At 37.4% G+C, this 18,210-nt stretch overlaps 1 protein-coding gene across 1 annotated transcript; it reads left to right on the top strand.

The window, feature by feature from the left end:
• The first annotated feature begins 6,756 nt into the window (after nucleotides 1–6,756).
• On the top strand, nucleotides 6,757–11,732 carry LOC110889446 (expansin-A4). Its single transcript, XM_022136977.2, has 3 exons — nucleotides 6,757–7,019; nucleotides 7,152–7,470; nucleotides 11,038–11,732. Exons 1-3 carry the CDS (start codon nucleotides 6,875–6,877, stop codon nucleotides 11,345–11,347), a joined length of 774 nt encoding a protein of 257 aa, XP_021992669.1. The 5' UTR covers nucleotides 6,757–6,874; the 3' UTR covers nucleotides 11,348–11,732.
• The last annotated feature ends 6,478 nt before the right edge of the window (nucleotides 11,733–18,210 follow it).

The raw sequence follows: 18,210 nt of genomic DNA, 5'->3' as shown, positions 1-18,210 counted from the left end.
TCTGAGGTAATAAAGAAAGTGGTTGATCAGGTATTGGATAAGGATGAGGAGTCAGAGTCAAAGTCTGAGTCAGAAACTTCGAGTTCGTCGGTCAACAGTTCAAAATCATGGGTCAAAAGGGTGTACAATAAAGAATTTTTGTTATCAAAAAATAATTTGAATGATGAAACATTCAAAGTAGCATATACTTTGAATGATTCAGACAAATTATATTCTGATGAGGAATTTCCAATAAGAAGTGTTCAAATTGAAAGAATTAAAAAGGTTTTCAAATTAACAGAAATTAATATTTCTGAAATAAAAAATGTTAATCTTACTGAAAAACCTAAAAAATACACTTGAAGAGTTCAACAAAGATTGAACAAGAAAAAGGGTTACAGTTCTGGTTCTGGTTTTCAAAAGAAACAAAATCATAACAGTAATTTTAAAAAGAAAGGTTTAGGCTTTATTCCACCCGAAAATTATAAAAATGAGAAAATTTCTAAAACAAAAACAATATTTGTTTCAGGGTCAAGTTCTGAAGAAGAAAAGATCTCATTCTGGAAACAATCGAATAAAGAGTTCTTTACAGAAAAGCAAAAGTTTGAAAAGAATGGAGCTAATCAGAAAAAGGGAGATAAGAACCTGCTACCGATGTCAAGAAGTTGGTCACATTGCCTGGAATTGTCCAAAGGCAACCAACACAAAACAGGAAGTTGTTTCTAAACTCAAAGAAACAGTTGTTGATAAAACTGAACCACCAACTGAAAAATTCAAAGTGTTTAAAAATTCAACATATGAAGTTGGTGAGTGCTCGAAAAGGCTTTACAACAGAAGAGTAAATCTTAACAACCAAACATGGGTTGTTAAGAAGTCAGATGTGAAAACTGGCGATGAATCTGACTCGTCAAAGTCAGAGGAGCCACAAGTTGAGGTAAAAAGAGAAAATTCAGTACCGCCAATGGATGATGTCATCCACCATTGCGGGCTGAAAATTTAAAATCAAAGGTTGGGAAAGTGGAAATTTCGAATCAATTCTATTCTGAAAAGAAAGAATTTGATGTTGAAATGGCTTTCAATGGCAAAGTGAAACATATTTTTGGAAAAATGATCGATGGGAAGGAAAAAGGGGTAAAAGAATTTTATGAAGGAAAAAGGGGTAAAAGAATTTTATGAAGCAAAAAGGAATGTTCAAACCCCGAGTGAAACTGAAAAGGTCACCCCCAAAGCTAGTCAGGCTTGGGTGTCTGTATTCCATACTTAAAAATCCCGACTTGCCGGAACTCCCAGGTTGGTAATTGGGGAGTAGGAATCGGCATCTTTCTCAAAATTCAAAATTGTCATATTTCATCTTACAAGTGGTATTATTTTTGAAAAATGTCAAATGATAATTTTTGCAAGTGGTTAAAGATAGGAAAAGTGAACCTACAAGTGGTTGAAAAATGGGTTTTCACCTACAAGTGGTTAATCAAGGTCATTAAGTTGAACTTGATTTAACTTTCATACTAGGGGTTAAAAAAGAAAAACAATGTGATGAATTAATCCCCGATCGTACAAGTGATTTCAACAAAACTAATTTTCCGGAAAAACCATTTTGATTAAAACAAATTTAAGTGTTTTGAAATTATAATGGGAAAATAGTTTGTTGTCAGGGGGAGTTCTGATTGTTTATGCCAAGTGAATGGAGAATTGAAGCATTTCACATCGGTTTGTCAAATTTTCTTTAAATGGTTTTGAATTTTAGGGGGAGTAAGAAATTTCAGAAAATCCAAAAACATTAGAAAATTTGAAAAAGCCAAAAACATGATAAAATTCAAAATGAGTTTTGTTGTGGAAAAGAGGAAATGATAGTACATCAGTGGACTATCACAACACGCTAAAGAATTGGAAAGTTAAAAATGTGATAAACGATCTCACTGACGATATGCCATTAGGTTTTTAGACATTCAGTAGATTGTTTTCGAGATAAAAATCTAAATATCATAACTTACTTATCTCGTGGGGAACATCTCTCGGATATATAGGTAACCCCTGAAATCTTGTTTGAAGGGCTTTCTATTTCTGACATACTAGGTCTTTGTGCGTGATGATATCTGGGGTATTATACTAGGACTTCTGATTTTGCGGGAGCAATAGCCTAGTCCTCGTATAATACTCTGCACTGCTTTAATCTTAAAGCCCACCCTCAGCATAAAAATGATGAAACATTGAAAAATGCTAATCATATGCTGCTGAAGAAAAGATCCCCAAACGGGACACACGGAAAGATGTGCCATCATCTCTATGATTGAACGGAAGTTCTAACCTGAGCTCTCATTGTCTCGCATTACCCGTTTACAGATATCATTAGTGTACATTCACCTGTAAGACTGAATATAGAAGTCTGGATACGAGAGTATATTCTGAGGTGAGACACGCGAATAAGTTTAAGTCTATTAAAACACTAATCTCGTATCTCGAAACAGTTGAACTTTGTGTGAAAATTTAAGTGGATCAGTATTCTGACAATCTAAGTGAATCGTTTAGAACTTAAAATGTTTAAAGCTTAACGGTGTTGGTGATTTGTCTCATAAACTGATATGATCCTCTTACACAAATACACAAAAATATTGTCTGTAAATATTTCTTTACTGTTTTCATTAAAAACAAAAACCTATGAAGAGTTTAAGTGTGTTTTAGCATAAAATTTTGAAAAACCAAAAAGATTTTATTTCAACTTATTTTCGGCAACTGATGTTGAAAAGCTGATGTTTAAAATTCCGAGTGCTAAACATGATGAACAACAGAGGGTTGGGAGAGTTGTTTTGAAATGAAAATTGTTATAAATAAATTTACCCAAAAGTAAATTGTTGATAATTGAACTATATCTACAAGTGGTTGATAAATTTGTCAAATTTTTAAATTTGTGAAATTTATTTTGAGATAGAGTTTATTCAGATAATGAATTCCAAACTGCGATCCCAGCTTATCGAAAGGGAGAGTCTGAGGACATAAGAGCCAAATACAGATTTTGGATCAACATTCAAGGGGAGTTTGAAGATTGAAGCTTGAAGATTGTAAGATCAACATTCAAGGGGGAGTATAGATGCTGATAAAGAGAAGAGTAAAAGATTGAGGATGCTTTCAATGTCAGATACTTTGAAAGAGCATGAAGACTGAAGACTTGTCATTTTGAAGACTCGACACCGAAGACTTCGTCAACATCCAAGGGGGAGTCTGTTGGTGCATATGTCTGTTGACTTCGTCTTGTATCGAGTCTTGTATTTAGAATGATAGATCAAGTCACGTAGTACGAGATAATTGAGAATAAGGTCAAAACAAGCCAATTCGCATGAACTGGAATGTCCAGTTCGTGTGAAGTGCCATTTCGTATGAATTGGGAATGTCCATTCCATGCGAAATAGACTGCCTATATATAGGTGTCTTGATCATTTCATTTGTAACTTTGGATTCCGATAGCGAAGCTCTGCCGAAGTGTCTCCAAGCCTGTAAATTGTTCCGAAATCAATACAAGAGACATTATTAGTGATTCTAAGTGTATATCATGCTGATTCAACATCAATACGTGTGTTTCCGCCTCTCGTATTGATCAAAAACATGAGAGTAAGCAAATGTATACGTGGTTAGCGATAGGAATGAGAGAATTCGTGTGAGGAAAATAGGTATTTATACCCATACCCTATGTGACATCCGCGAAGTCTACATGGAGTAGACTCTTTCTCGGGGCTTGCCATTGACTCACATGCCCTGGTTATAGATAGTGTTATACGCACCACATTCTATGGTTTGCCATGTGTTCATGATACAAACTATCAACACCTAGGCACCACATGCATGTCGTTGTTATGGCTGTACATTCTTGAGCTGGTACTTGGAAGAAGAGTTTGGTTCACTTGAATCATGATGTGTGTAAAGACTGTCTGAAGTTAGAGCTTAAGAAGAGTTAGGACATTTGAATTGGGAGCTTCAAAGAAAAGACAAATTGTCCGAAGCCTAAAGTCACGAAGCCATCTTCCAAGACCCTGTGCAACACCCTCGATTACCTGAAGGCCAACCATTCAACCTCGCTTATGAATATGGTCACTATTTTCGTCATGCATTAGACTTATCAAGGGAGCGATCACAACTTCCAACTAGTGATGTGTTCAACGTGTAAAATCATCTAGGCATGTATACTTTAGAAATCGTTGAGGTCGTCCCCAGTGAAAACCCAGATCTGTTGGTAAACCAAAGTGTTCAAGCACAATTGAGTTGATCCAATTTGCAAACCATTTGGCTCATCACATGCTCCCACCACCAAAACATGGGACGTCATTTTGCATGTGTTGTGCATCCGAGACAACACCTTGTAAATATTGGTTCAGTTTGGTTAAGAAGGACACACATGTACAGCGTGCAAGGACCATCCAACATCTGGATTGGCCTAGCCAGTAAACTCAAGTGTTCAAGCATAATTGAGTTGATCCAATTTTCAAAACATTTGGCCTGTCATGATATGTGTAAGGCATTGTCCGAAGTCTGAGTCTAGAAAGAGATAAGATATTAAGAGTCGGAGCTTCGGAGAAAGACAAATTATATGGAGCACGAACTTCGGAGAAGGGTGTGTTGAGTTTGGTTTCTAGGTGTCTAGCCATAGTCTTGAGCCTGAGCTCTTAAGATGAATGGTTTTAATTCGAATCCTTAAATATGTAATTGAAGTATTACCTCTTGAGAATCAATTATTGTGAGTTGGCTCAAGCCTAAAACATAGCTATGGTTGTCTTGCTTATTTTTTCAACTCAAAAGGATGAAATATGAAACAAAAAGGGATGTATGCCTCTTTAAGGACAATTGTGGGCCTACATTTCGCCTCTACCACTGAAACAAGTCGTGATAAGTCATGTTAAACACAATGTCATGATGAACGATTTTACTTTGATGCTCTATGATTTTGATCTACTAAACTTTATTTCCTTAAAAAATTACACTTTGTGATAATAAGAGAAACATATAGTGTAATGTCTAATTTGACTTGTGTTTGAACCAAATGATGTCATTAAACGCTTATATTAACTCAAAAAATGTTAAAAGACTAAGTTTAATCATAGCTTCAAAGTAAACAAAAATTACGCATACATTTTAAATACTAAAACTCATAATAACTATGAATACATGAAATCAGTGGCGGATCTAGGGGTGTTTTGGGGGTTCCCAAGAACCCCTTCGGTTTGGCAAAAAATAGAAAAAATTAGTAGAAACCCTGTATGGTTTGAAAAAAAAAATAGTGAGAATCTATCAAAAGGAACTTGGTGAAAAAATTCTTGAATCCATCACTGCATGAAACAATTTTTATGATATAAACGAATATGATTTTTTGTAATAAATTTTGTGGTAATTTCTTAATAGTATTCTAGTAGTATGGATATAAACATTTTAAAATTACCTATTACCTACTACTACAAAACACAATGAGGGGAATAGTGCCAGGTAGCTGCCTGGCACCCCCTCATTGGTTTTTCCTTTTTTATTTACTTTCTAAACCTTCAGCTTCGGTAATATATGTGTTTAGCCTCTTTGATTTTAAAAAAAGATTCTTTTATTACCTACTACTACAAAACACAATGAGGGGAATAGTGCCAGGTAGCTGCCTGACACCCCCTCATTGGTTTTTCCTTTTTTATTCACTTTCTAAACTTTCAGCTTCGGTAATATATGTGTTTAGCCTCTTTGATTTTAAAAAAAGATTCTTTTATTGAAAACACAATGAGGGGAATAGTGCCAGGCAGCTGCCTGGCACCCCCTCATTGGTTTTTCTTTTTTTATTTACTTTTTAAACCTTCAGCTTCGGTAATATACGTGTTTAGCCCCTTTGATTTTAAAAAAAGTTTCTTTTATTGGTTAGCTTTGTTTGTATACATGTTTATTCCCTCTACTTTAACTTTAGTAGTGTACATATTTAGTCCCTGTACTTTTATAATTTTTAGTATTGTATGCATGTTTATTCCCTCTACTTTAACTTTAGTAGTGTATATGTTTAGTCCCTCTACTTTTATAATTTTTAGTAGTTGATCGTCACTTTTTGTAGTCTTCTTTTAAACCTTCAACTTCGCTAATATAGGTGTTTAGCCCCTGTGTTTTTTGAAAAAAAAAACTTTTTGTTGGTTAACTTTTTTTATATGCGTGCTTAAACTACATGGAGGGGAATAGTGACAGGCAACTGCCTGACACTTCTCCCTTGGTCCAGTCAAATTAAGATTTTGCCACATTTAAATTTATAGTTTTACCATTGGTTTTTTTTCTCCTAACCAAACTACGATTTTGCCACAAATGTAAAATTGCGGTCATGCCATCGTTTTTTTTTTGACAAAACTATAATAGTGTTTTGTTTGACTAGGTTTAATTTTTATTTGTGTCAAGCGGCTGTCTGTCTGGCACACGCTCATTTTTCTCGAAAAATTACAATTTTACTCACAATTTAAAATTATACTATTTCCATCGTTTTAGTTTTTTTAGCAAAAGTATTGTAGTGTTTTTTTAATTTGTTGACTCGATGTAAAAAAATTTTAAGATCGTTTATGAGTAGGATGTACAAGTAAACAAAAAATAGACATACATATTATAAGAGAGAATATTCGATTTAGTGCCCCGCAACGCGGACGGGGCAAAAACTAGTTCGTCTACAAAATCCAAGTAGATGAAATAAAAAGTGGGTATGCGACTGGCCCACAACTAACAATACATGAATTTATTAGCCTTTTTCTTTTCTTCAATGCAAAATCACCACCGTCGGCAACTGTTTCAATACGTTGTCGTATCCTCCGCTATCTTTTACACTCAAAGATCTGCACCATAAATAGTCCTACCAATCAACCCCCATTAACCCACCATCACACTCTCTTGTTACATTTCCCTAAAAATGGCTGTTGTCTCCACCATTGTCTTCATCATCTTCTCAATGTTCGCGGTCACGTTCGCCAGAATCCCCGGCAACTTCGCCGGTGGCCCATGGGAAGGTGCCCATGCAACCTTCTACGGCGGAAGCGATGCCTCCGGTACAATGGGTACGTACGTCACAACTTCATGTGCATTTTGTTTTTATAATTGTGTTACATTACAACTAGTTGATACAAAAACCTTTATGTTCTCATAACGTTTATGATTTTTTGTGGGATTAATTTAATTTTGTATTATAGGTGGGGCTTGTGGGTATGGAAACCTGTACAGCCAAGGCTACGGAGTGAACACTGCGGCGCTAAGCACCGCATTGTTCAACAACGGGCTTAGCTGCGGAGCATGCTTTGAAATAAAGTGCGCGGACGACCCGCGATGGTGTCACCCGGGTAGCCCGTCTATTATTATCACCGCCACCAACTTCTGCCCGCCAAATTACGCGCTCCCTAGCGACAATGGCGGGTGGTGCAACCCGCCTCGCACGCATTTTGACCTTGCCATGCCTATGTTTCTTAAGATTGCTGAGTACCGAGCCGGCATTGTTCCGGTCTCATACCGCAGGTATGCTCCTTTTTGGGGAAATTGATTGAAATTTTGTTATGTACAAGTTATGTTTTAATTAGAACATTATTTTAACTTCGTACGATTATTACTGAAATACCTGGGAATACTTTCTGTTTGTCTCTAAAATTGTCGGAACGAGTCACGTTTCATTTGAGCTCGAGTTCAGCTTGTTTAACTTCTAGGAGTATGAATTCTGTTTGTTTTAAGCTTTGTTTCTAAAGTCAATAAGTATTTTTTCAAACTCGAGTTTGACTCGTTTATTATGTATTTATTTTTTGGTTAATGCATTTGTAATTATTTTTATATATAGATTTATAATTACATTGTTATATAATATATTATTTACTTATTTTATCATAAATATATACATATTTATTATTACTATAGTGTTATGATCAAATACAAACAATTTTTAGCGTGTGAAACTGTGAATGATATAAATAATTAGAGTAATTATGTTTGAATTAAAGTAATTTTTGTCACGCTACAAATTTGAATTAGCGTAATAACAGTTACATAAGTTTATTTTTTAGTAGCGCAATAATAAATAACATGTTGGTTTCGCTTAGCGAGCTTAATTAAACTTCTATAAGTGAAGTTTTGACTCGTTTATTAAAAATGTTATTTTTAAATTCAAATTATTCTAAATTTTCTAAAATTTGCTCGATTCGGAAGTTTTGCTTAGCTAATTTTAATCGGTTCACAACCTGACTCGTTTACACTTTTCGATGAATTTTTCTATATTTGGAAAAAGGAGTCAAATGACATTATTAGATCATGTGTAGTGGGGCATTATGGGGCATTATAGGGCAAAAAAACGCCCCCTTCACCATTACATAGGGCATTATAGGGCATTATAGGGGAAAAAATGGTTTGGCGTTTAAATGAAAACGCCTAATATCAATTGTGGAAGGTTTGAATGGGTTTGACTAGCCAATGAGAAAATACTATGTTTTTTTTTTTTTTTTTGTTTAATGATTGGTAGGGGCATTATAGGGCATTATGCCCACTACACCACTTTTGCTATAATGCCCAAGTGTGACTGGGATGGCACATGTCAGATAATGCCCCATAATAGGGGCATTATAAATTGTTACCACTACACATGGTCTTACAACTGTAACAAGCTAGGCCCTTCATTTCACAACTTGCTGTCTTGATCCCTATATTTTTATGGCCATACATAAATAAAAATAAAAGAGTTAACTGTCATTTTCGTCCCTGTGGTTTGGTCACTTTGGCCATTTCAGTCCATTTTTCAAAAATGCGCCATTTTCCTCCCCGACGTTCTGGAAAGGTATCATTTCAGTCCAAAAATCATAACCCAGTTAAGTCGGTTTGTAAATAAGGACTGATTGTGTAAATTTGTAATATAAAGGACCATTTAAGTAAATATTAAACACCACCACCACTAGCCCTGCCACCACCACCACTCCGCTGCCACCACCACCACCACCACCGCCACCACCGCCACCACAGCCCTGCCACCACCACCACTCCGTTGCCACCACCACCACCGCCACCGCCACCACAGCCCTGCCACCACCACCACTCCGCTGCCACCACCACCACTGCCATCACCACCACCACACACTCTCTCTCTCTATGCTCTGCAATCACCACCACCATCACCTTTACCTCTCTACTCCGGTGACCGGAGTAAATCCGACCATCTTTCCGACACCCCACACCCCCACGTGTTAATCTTCTGTTTCTGTCGATCTGGGTCGAATTGAACGGATATCTGAAGTTCCTTAGATCCCACAAACATTTTACACCCCTCACAATGCTCAAACACATCGATTTTAGCCGGAACCGAACCTGCAACTTCGCCGGAATCTTCACAGTGGCCGGAATCAGTCAACACGTCGTTCCAGCCGTTAACGGTTCGTTTTTCTTGTTCCGGTTCATTCGTTTATACTTGTACAATGTTTGCACCAGGTTAATTGGAATATAACCTGATTTTGGTCGTTAATTTGAGCCGTTGACTTTCCTGTTTGACCTTCTGTTGACCGCTTTGGGGGAGATGACACTGTTGACATCTGTGAGAGTGGTGGTGGCAGGGCTGTTGTGGTGCGGTGATGAACGATGAACGAGAATGTGCGGTGGCGGCGACAAACATCACGTTTGCTTCAAATAGAAGCCTCCGGATATTACCCCGCCGAGATACGCTCTGTTTCAAGCTTTGTTCGATCCACTCAGACGACGACAAATTCATCATCATCATCATCGCCTCTATTAATATTTGAAGGAAACAACAGTAACAGCAGCAACAACATTATCAGCAACAACATTATCATCAACAAAATTGGTGGTGGCGGTGGCAGCGGAGTGGTGGTGGTGGCGGTGGTGGTGGCAGTGGTGGTGGTGGTGGTGGCAGCGGAGTGGTGGTGGTGGCGGCGGTGGTGGTGGTGGTGGCAGCGGAGTGGTGGTGATGGCAGGGCTAGTGGTGGTGGTGTTACAAATTTACACAATCAGTCCTTTATGTTACAAATTTACACAACCAGTCCTTATTTACTAACCGACTTAACTGGGATATTATTTTTGGACTGAAATGGCACCTTTCCAGAACGTCGGGGAGGAAAATGGCGCATTTTTAAAAAATGGACTGAAATGGCCAAAGTGACCAAACCACAGGGACGAAAATGGCAGTTAACTCAAAATAAAAATATGTGGTTTAAATCTAACGGATGATATTCTGCCAAAAGTACAACAAGAGATGCATAGGGTACAAGTTAGAGATGCACATTAAAAGTAAGACGGGTATACAGCTGGATTTTGAACCATTTTTAAGGGTGTATTTATTTCACATGGGTAAAGTTATAATGTTTTAAAAGATTGGTGTTATTAAATGAAAGTAGAAAGTTCAATGTGTACGGCGTCGTTTGGTAGACTCCATGTGGGATGCTAGCCATGTGATCTTTGATTCTTTGTTAGGTCTTAGGTCCCATCATATTTACCGTAGATATATACAAGCGCGTGATTATGAAAATATGTTCACCGTTGGATTGTATTTGATTGATGAAATCACAGCCGTTGGTTTCACCTGTCTGGTAGGGACCATGGTCAACTGTTTTGAATTCCACAAAGTAATGTTTTTTTTTTTACTTTTCTTATATTTGGTTAGAGTAAATTGTTAAAATCGTTCTTAAGGTCTAGCCCGTCCTGAGGTCACATATTTGTTAGTTTCATTTAAAATTATTTTCTTTTAGCCAAAAAACCTTTCATCTTTGGCATTTTTTACCATTTTAATCTAAACCACAGTTCTCATTGAGTAAATTAATTAAATAAAAGAAATTAAAAAGAGTTTGAGTAAATTGCCAAAATCATCCTTGAGGTTTTATATTTCCCAGATAGTAGTTTGGATGAAAATGACAAAAAATAACAAAGGTGAATGGCTGTTTGACTAAAAAAATTCATTTTGGATGAAACTGACAAACAGACCTAAATCTTAGGGACGATTTTAGCAATTTTAAGTAATGTTTTTTTTTTTTTTACATTTCTTATATTTGTTATTTTATAATAACTTTTCTAATAATAATTAACATAATTGTTTTGATGCAGGGTACCATGTAGGAAATCCGGCGGGATTAGGTTTACGATCAACGGTTTCCGTTACTTCAACTTAATGTTGATCAGTAACGTTGCTGGTGCAGGCGATATCCAAAAGGTGTGGATCAAAGGCACGAAAACCAATTGGATGAGCATGAGTCGTAACTGGGGACAAAACTGGCAATCTAACGCAGTTCTCATTGGTCAGGCACTCTCTTTCAGAGTCACCACTAGTGATCGACGCACGTCCACCTCGTGGAACATAGCGCCGGCTCATTGGCAATTTGGCCAGACCTTCACTGGGAAGAATTTCCGAGTCTAAGGAGAAACCAAATTTCTTATTTTACCCTTTTAGGAAAATTGTGTTAGTTTTGTTGTTGAGTGTTATTTGTGTTTAGTGTTATGGGGTGTGAAAGTTAATATGTGAAAAGATGGAGGGGTAGAATTGTCATGTTTGGAAACTTTTTGAGATTTCCGGACATTTAGGTTTGTGTTTTACAGTTGGGCTGATGCGGCTGCAAAAAGAAGGGGCAGCCCACAACAAATGCTGCTAAAGATTTTAGTCAAAAAGTGGTGTTTATTATTTTTATTTATTTTTTGTATTTTGGGTTTTAGAAGTGAATTGTATCTAGGGTTTGTGTTGCTACTAATTTACATCTTGTAAGTTAGGAGAAAAGAACTTATTATTTATATTTGGTTTGTATTCATTGGCGGAATCATGGATATTCGTTAGTGTCGCTTGAATGAAAATGAGTCGAGTAAAAACGACGTGATAAGAAATATGAACATAGAAAGGAATACATATTGTTCGCAACTAATTAGTGAGTTTCTTATAGCCAAATTTATAAAAAGTCCTTATGTTAATATAAGTGATTAAAGTGAACGTATGCAGGTATCCTCAAAAGATTACAATGTGTTAGCTATGTTATCAAGTTGAGATTAACTCTAGAATATTTATTATTATTTTTTTCATTTTCATTTGGCCTATCTCATTAGATCAATTGTTTTCTAGTTTTGTTTAAAATTACTCTGTTAACCTAATGAGTGGAAATTATTACATAAAAAAATGATGTAGTGTGATATACCGGTATACTACGTGCATGATGTATTACACGCATCGTTTTTTATATAACTTTGACTTGTAATCGGATTGTTAAGATTACGAGTTGGATGTCTAATTGTCTGGGCAGTATGTTAGGGTTACTAAGGTGTAAAAGATATGTAGCCTAACCATTTGATATATGGTTATATGATTTATATATGATGTAAGAGGAATATTACAAAGTTATCTTTTTCTTTATATGTAAGGGGGGAAATGAAAAAAAGGATTGAAGCTAGTTGAAAGTTTTGAATTTATATTCTTCTTTCCTATCTTTTAAAAAGATACAATTTTGTGGCGCCATGTAAAAGGAGGGAAATAGTTGAAATTTTATGGTTGAAGTTAACCAAATGATTTTTTGAATAAAAGTGTAGGCATGAGGAAAATTCAAAATTGTAAACAAGTAGCCCATGTGGGGAGCTAAATCATGTCCATTGTGGAATCCTTTATCCTTCAAAAGGAACACAGAATTATTTCTCAAAACAATCTCTAAGAAACTTTAACTAGTGGTGCACAAATCGGGTTTTTTTAAAAACTGGGTTTCGGGTAGGATCGGGTTCGGGTAAGATCGGGTTTTAAAAAATCGGGTTTTTTTAAAAACCGGGTCGGGTCCAGGTCCGGGTTTTCTACCAAAAATGTATACCCTATATACCCGGGTTCGGGTAGGGTTCGGGTCGGGTTTTATAAAACCCGGGTATTATAATACCCTATTTCCGGGTTCGGGTATTCATCGGGTAGGGTTCGGGTATGCATCGGGTTGGGAAAAAACCCGCATCGGGTTGGGAAAAAACCGCATCGGGTAGTGCGGTTGTGGCTGGAGAAGGCTAGACGAGTGATGCAGGTGGCTGGAGAAGGCTAGACGAGTGATGCAGGTGGCTTAAGCAATTGCATGTTGAGCCGAAAAAAATCAAATGAGAACAACCAGGACCAGCCATGCATTGTCACGAGATTTAGTGGGGTTTTGGTTTAGTTCTTTTGGGCTTTGAAAAGAAATATGTGGATTACATAATTTTGTTTATCATAAGAACTAGAAACCTAATACTTAAACAAGATTCATTACATCAAAATGCATACATAATTTTGTAAAATCATAAGAACTAGAAGTCTTAATGCATACATAATTAAACAAGATTACATCAAAATCGGGTTTTTTTAAACCGGGTTTCGGGTATAAACCGGGTTTCGGGTATAAACCGGTTCCGGGTTCGGGTTCGGGTATTTATAAAACCGGGTTTCGGGTATAAACCGGGTATAAAAAAAACCGGTTCCGGGTTCGGGTTTTAGATCAAATATGCATACCCGGTCCCTACCCTACGGGTAGGGTCGGGTTCGGGTATAAAAACCCCGGGTTTTATAATACCCGGTTCCGGGTTTTTTTTCGGGTCCGGGTTCGGGTTCGGGTTTTTTGTGCACCACTAACTTTAACCACATACACGGTAAAGAATTCATAAATCATGTTTTTTTAGTAAGGTTGAAGATTAAATCCAAATAACTTCATAAATCTCTCATATTCTGAATCAGCCCAGCCAGAGGCGGACATACCCATCTAGGTGGGTGGGCGGCCGCACCCCCTGAAAAAAAAGTTTTAGGGTTAAATTTCGCGCAAAATCTCGACCGCACCCCTTGAAAACTTTCAACCGCATCCCTTGGAAATTTTCAACCACCCCCCTAAAAAAAATCTTATGAATTTAAAAAAAAAATTAAATATTGATTTTTATTAAAATACAACCTAGTGTATATAATTATTCTTTAACCACTTTACGTAATTTAACCCAATAACTTTCACTTAATAATTTAGCCATTAGCTCATTAAACATTCCATTGTAACCCAAGTCCAATTAACCCAACCCAATTAAATTTGAAGTTAAATAAAATAACCCAACCCAACCACCCCTTCCAATTCTTTATTCCAATCGCGCAGCCACCCGATGCACGAAAGCAGCCAACAGGCACGACAGCAGCGACTGCATTCTCACCGAAAAAGCTTGATTCCGGCCACCCCACCACCTGGAATACAAAATTTAACGAGGTACCTTCGTTTTTTTGTTTTATGTGGTTTTAAGAGAGATAGAGTTATAGAGATGTTAAAAGGGTTTGAAATTTTATGTGTCTTGATAAAAATTTTTTTTTGCTGTTCTAGACTTTAGTAGCATGATTTTGTTGTTTTGATGTTTTTTTATTGTTCTAGACTTTACTAGGGCTTAAAAAATAAAATTGAGAATTATGGATCGATTTATATGTGATAGAAACCATGAGTAGGTAAGTTTTGGCGAGATTTCTCATGAGAAACCATTAGAAAAGTAACTCTAGATGTTATGCATAGATTTCAAAAAATTAGAATTTGTAGGGCACAATTTTAAACATGTTTATAATGACGTTTGACATGTTTTTGATGGTTATATAACTTTTAGTCTGATGTTCTTTTGTTTTACATGACCCGATCCGATATGAACCGATTTTTTATATACCACAGGGGCCTAAAATCTTTAAAAATATTTCGCACCCCCATAGAAAACCACTATCGATATACTAAATATACATAGCCCTCTTCAGTTGTTTCTGCACCCATAAACAGGAATTAATTAGAGTTAGGGACCAAAGTCGTGATGGTCTTGGGTCGACCAATTTCATCAATAAAGGAAAATTCTTTGAAATAACCATCTACACCATTATTCATCACATTTCTATTTATGAAATTGTTAGAATGATTTCCCATAAATTGGGGATTGTACGGTGTCGAAGAACGGTTACTATAACCAGAATTTCTAAAGTTACGACTTCCAGAGTTTTGATAACCAAAATTTTGACTATGTTGTGGTCTAAAATTTCTATCAAATATCGGAACTTCGTTGTCTCTTGAAAAGGTTCTTCGTTGATGACCGAAATGAGGTCTTTGATTTTGGAACCTGGGTGGAGACACATTCCGATTACCAACGAATCGATTCTGAATATGGGGTCTTACGTTGTTGTTGTAAGGCCCTTCAGATCGATCATCAAACTCATCTGATCGAAAGTTTACATGACTTTCTTGTCGAGAGGACGTTTTCTCATGAACAGCATGTTTTGCTGAAGAACTTTTCGGTCCACTACCATTGCAAATGTCACACCCCAACCGATGGCGGAAACATCGGGGCATGGCTCTGAGCGAAACAGATTGTCCATGAGTATCCATAACAACTATTAATTACCAGATATTAAAACGTCATGTCCCATACCACAACATATCCAAATAAAACAGTTATTACAAATAATTGTCTCAAAAACAAACACTGCTCCGACAACTCAGATTTAAGCGTGACATAACTAGACCCCTAGCTTGATTCACCAAAGCACAACAATCCTAGCATCTTAAGCACCTGACACATACGTTAAAATACAGTCAATACACATGGTGTAAAGGTGAGCATACAAGTTTAATAGTAATAATAGAGTTCGAAATCGTTTACGCATAACCAGCATGTAACATGTACAAAGTGAAGGCAAGTAGGTTATCGACAGAGAAATATGCACAGACGTGACTGCGAGTTGTAGAATGCGCAACACATATCCCCACTGGGACACGTGAAGTAAAGCCCTTAACAACCCCTGTCCACGACAGGTGTTGAGTCCAAACTATAGTACTATCGTTGCTAAGGTGTCAGGCAACAATCACTGTGTTAACATAACATACAAGCATTCATCGAATAACACGTAGCATGCAATAACAGTCAGCGTATAAATAGTGTTTGCGTTGTGTGTCGATTGTAATTTAGAATAAGTAACGTATGTAACACCCAAAAGTGCGTAAAGCAAAAAGGGTTCGAGTATACTCACAGATAGCGTTTAACAAGTAAACACTCTCTTGGATTGAAGGGAGCGCTGAGAGATTAGCCTGGACAGTTAACGATAGCATAAGCAATGAACGACGCGTAAAATGGTGAAGAGTGACTAAGTGTCGGATGGTAATCCAATCAGATGGCCATTCGATTGGATTAACATTCGTTTGGTAAGGATGTGTTTATGTATGATGGCTTTGAAGTTTTTGTTGTAGCATTTTGAAAACAGAGAACCCTTCAGGTCGATCGATCGAACGGTCGTTCGATTGGATAGCGATCCGATTGGCAGGACACTTAGTGAGAACAAGTTCACAGCAGGATTGTCACTCGATCGGATAGCAATCCGATCGGGTAGCAATCTGTTAGAAACTGATGTTCTTTGAAAATTATGGAAATGTTAAATGTCGAAGTTCTAAATGTCAAATGATCGGATGGTCGTTCGATCGGATGGTTATCCGATCAAGCGGCATTCCGTTCGACGTTCAGAGCTTTGCAATTTGGAAGAAAACGTTAAGTGTGGAACCAAGTGCATTCCTGTAACACCCTGTGTTTCGAAAGTCAAAGTTAAAGTTAAGATTGAAGTCAAAGGAAGAAAAGATTGCTAATTGCAATCTGTCACTCCTTACTCAATTCCTATTTTGACTTCTTTGACTCATATATAGTCTAATTTATGCTTGACGTTAATTGTATTATGTGGAGTATCTATTAATAATCGAGGTTTATTCGATATTTATCGCATATTTGATCGCTTATCGCTTATCGCAATCGCGCTCGCAACTCGAATTACGCATTCTGGATATTGTTTTACGTGTGTGTGTGCCTTATGTGTTACTTGTGCATGTTTACTTATGTATATGTTGTGATGATCAAACGAAACGTAATCGAAACCCTATCGCAATCGAATCGCAAACGCTGAACGCAAGTAAAATAGGATGATTGTATGTTAGATATAGTAGTTGGGATTAAAAGTAATTTGAATAGGAAACTCTATCGCATTCGCATCGCTCGCAATCGCAATTGAAACAGCAAAACTCGTCGCACCGAACACTCAAACCAGTTGACTGATCGACCAGATGACCAACCGATCGACCAGCTGATCGATCGAGCTGCCGCTCGATCGGCTAGCCAATCGATCAGCTACCACCCGATCGACCCACTCCTTTCCACTTTGGGTAACCCTATAAATACCCTATGTCACCATCAAACTTTCTACTTTTGGTACTCTCTGTCCGACCAGCGCTTCAACCTTGCTTTTCTCTGATTTCCTCTTAATTCCGGTAAGATCTCAACCTAAATCTTGTACATCTTTGATCTACACTCGATTATACACAGTTCTATCTTTTGAATCTTAACTTTTAACCGCGAAATCACTAGATTTGAGGTGTTCTAGGATGATGTCATCATGGTGTTCTTGAAGAACTTCATGTTTTGGCCTTAATCCACCGAGAACAACTTAGGTCTAACCGATTTCCACATAAACAAACGAAGATCTTTCCCAGATCTAAACATATTCACGGTAAAAGGGATTGAGAGAAGGTTTTCCAACTTTCTTTCAACTCTTTTACACTCAATGCACTCAAAACCGATAGAATCGGAGCTTGCACCGACTTCCTACTCATTCTTGTGGTTGTGTTGGTCCAAGATCTGGATTCTATCTACGAGGTTTACCGATTTCTGCTTAAACGCGGAACACCGTCTCGAACAGTTAACTGATCGGGTTTGGGTGGTTCCTGTCCGATCAGGAGTACCAAGTATTGACGAGGTTTCTGTTGTTTAACGCGTTATCCAAAACATCTCGATAAAACGACAAACTATCAAAAAAACCAAGTGAAAGACGAACGAAACGATCAGGACGGAATGTCGTCCGATCGGACTACCGTCCGAACAGACTGTCACCCGAACGGGTTGTCACCCGATCGATTCACCCTTGGGTCCCACACTTAAAATGTTTACCAACATTTGAAGTCTGATCGTTGAACCAGTTGTTGTCCGATCGGACTACCATCCGATCGGATTAACCGCTCGAACATGTGACAATTAAACTTCAACACTTAAACAATTTTCAACATGTTCAATACCAGCAGGTTGCCACCCGATCGGACTACAATCCGATCGAATAACAAACTGCTGTGAACTTGTTTTCACTAGAGTGTCCAACCAATCGGGGAATCGCCCGATCGAACGGTCGTTCGATCGATCGACCTGAAAGGTAGTGATACTTCGATGTTTTCAAAATACTACAACAAAAACTTCAAAAGTCAAGCCATCATA

This window comes from Helianthus annuus, chromosome 11, assembly GCF_002127325.2.
Source record: "Helianthus annuus cultivar XRQ/B chromosome 11, HanXRQr2.0-SUNRISE, whole genome shotgun sequence".
NCBI lineage: Eukaryota > Viridiplantae > Streptophyta > Magnoliopsida > Asterales > Asteraceae > Helianthus > Helianthus annuus.
This window is presented reverse-complemented; position numbering and strand designations above follow the sequence as displayed.

Excerpts from the sequence above, each read along its gene's own strand:
- LOC110889446 (XM_022136977.2), top strand. The coding sequence starts at position 6,875 with ATGGCTGTTGTCTCCACCATTGTCTTCATCATCTTCTCAATGTTCGCG. Across the intron at positions 7,020-7,151 it reads CGATGCCTCCGGTACAATGG|GTGGGGCTTGTGGGTATGGA; the intron begins GTACGTACGTCA and ends TTTGTATTATAG. Across the intron at positions 7,471-11,037 it reads GTTCCGGTCTCATACCGCAG|GGTACCATGTAGGAAATCCG; the intron begins GTATGCTCCTTT and ends GTTTTGATGCAG.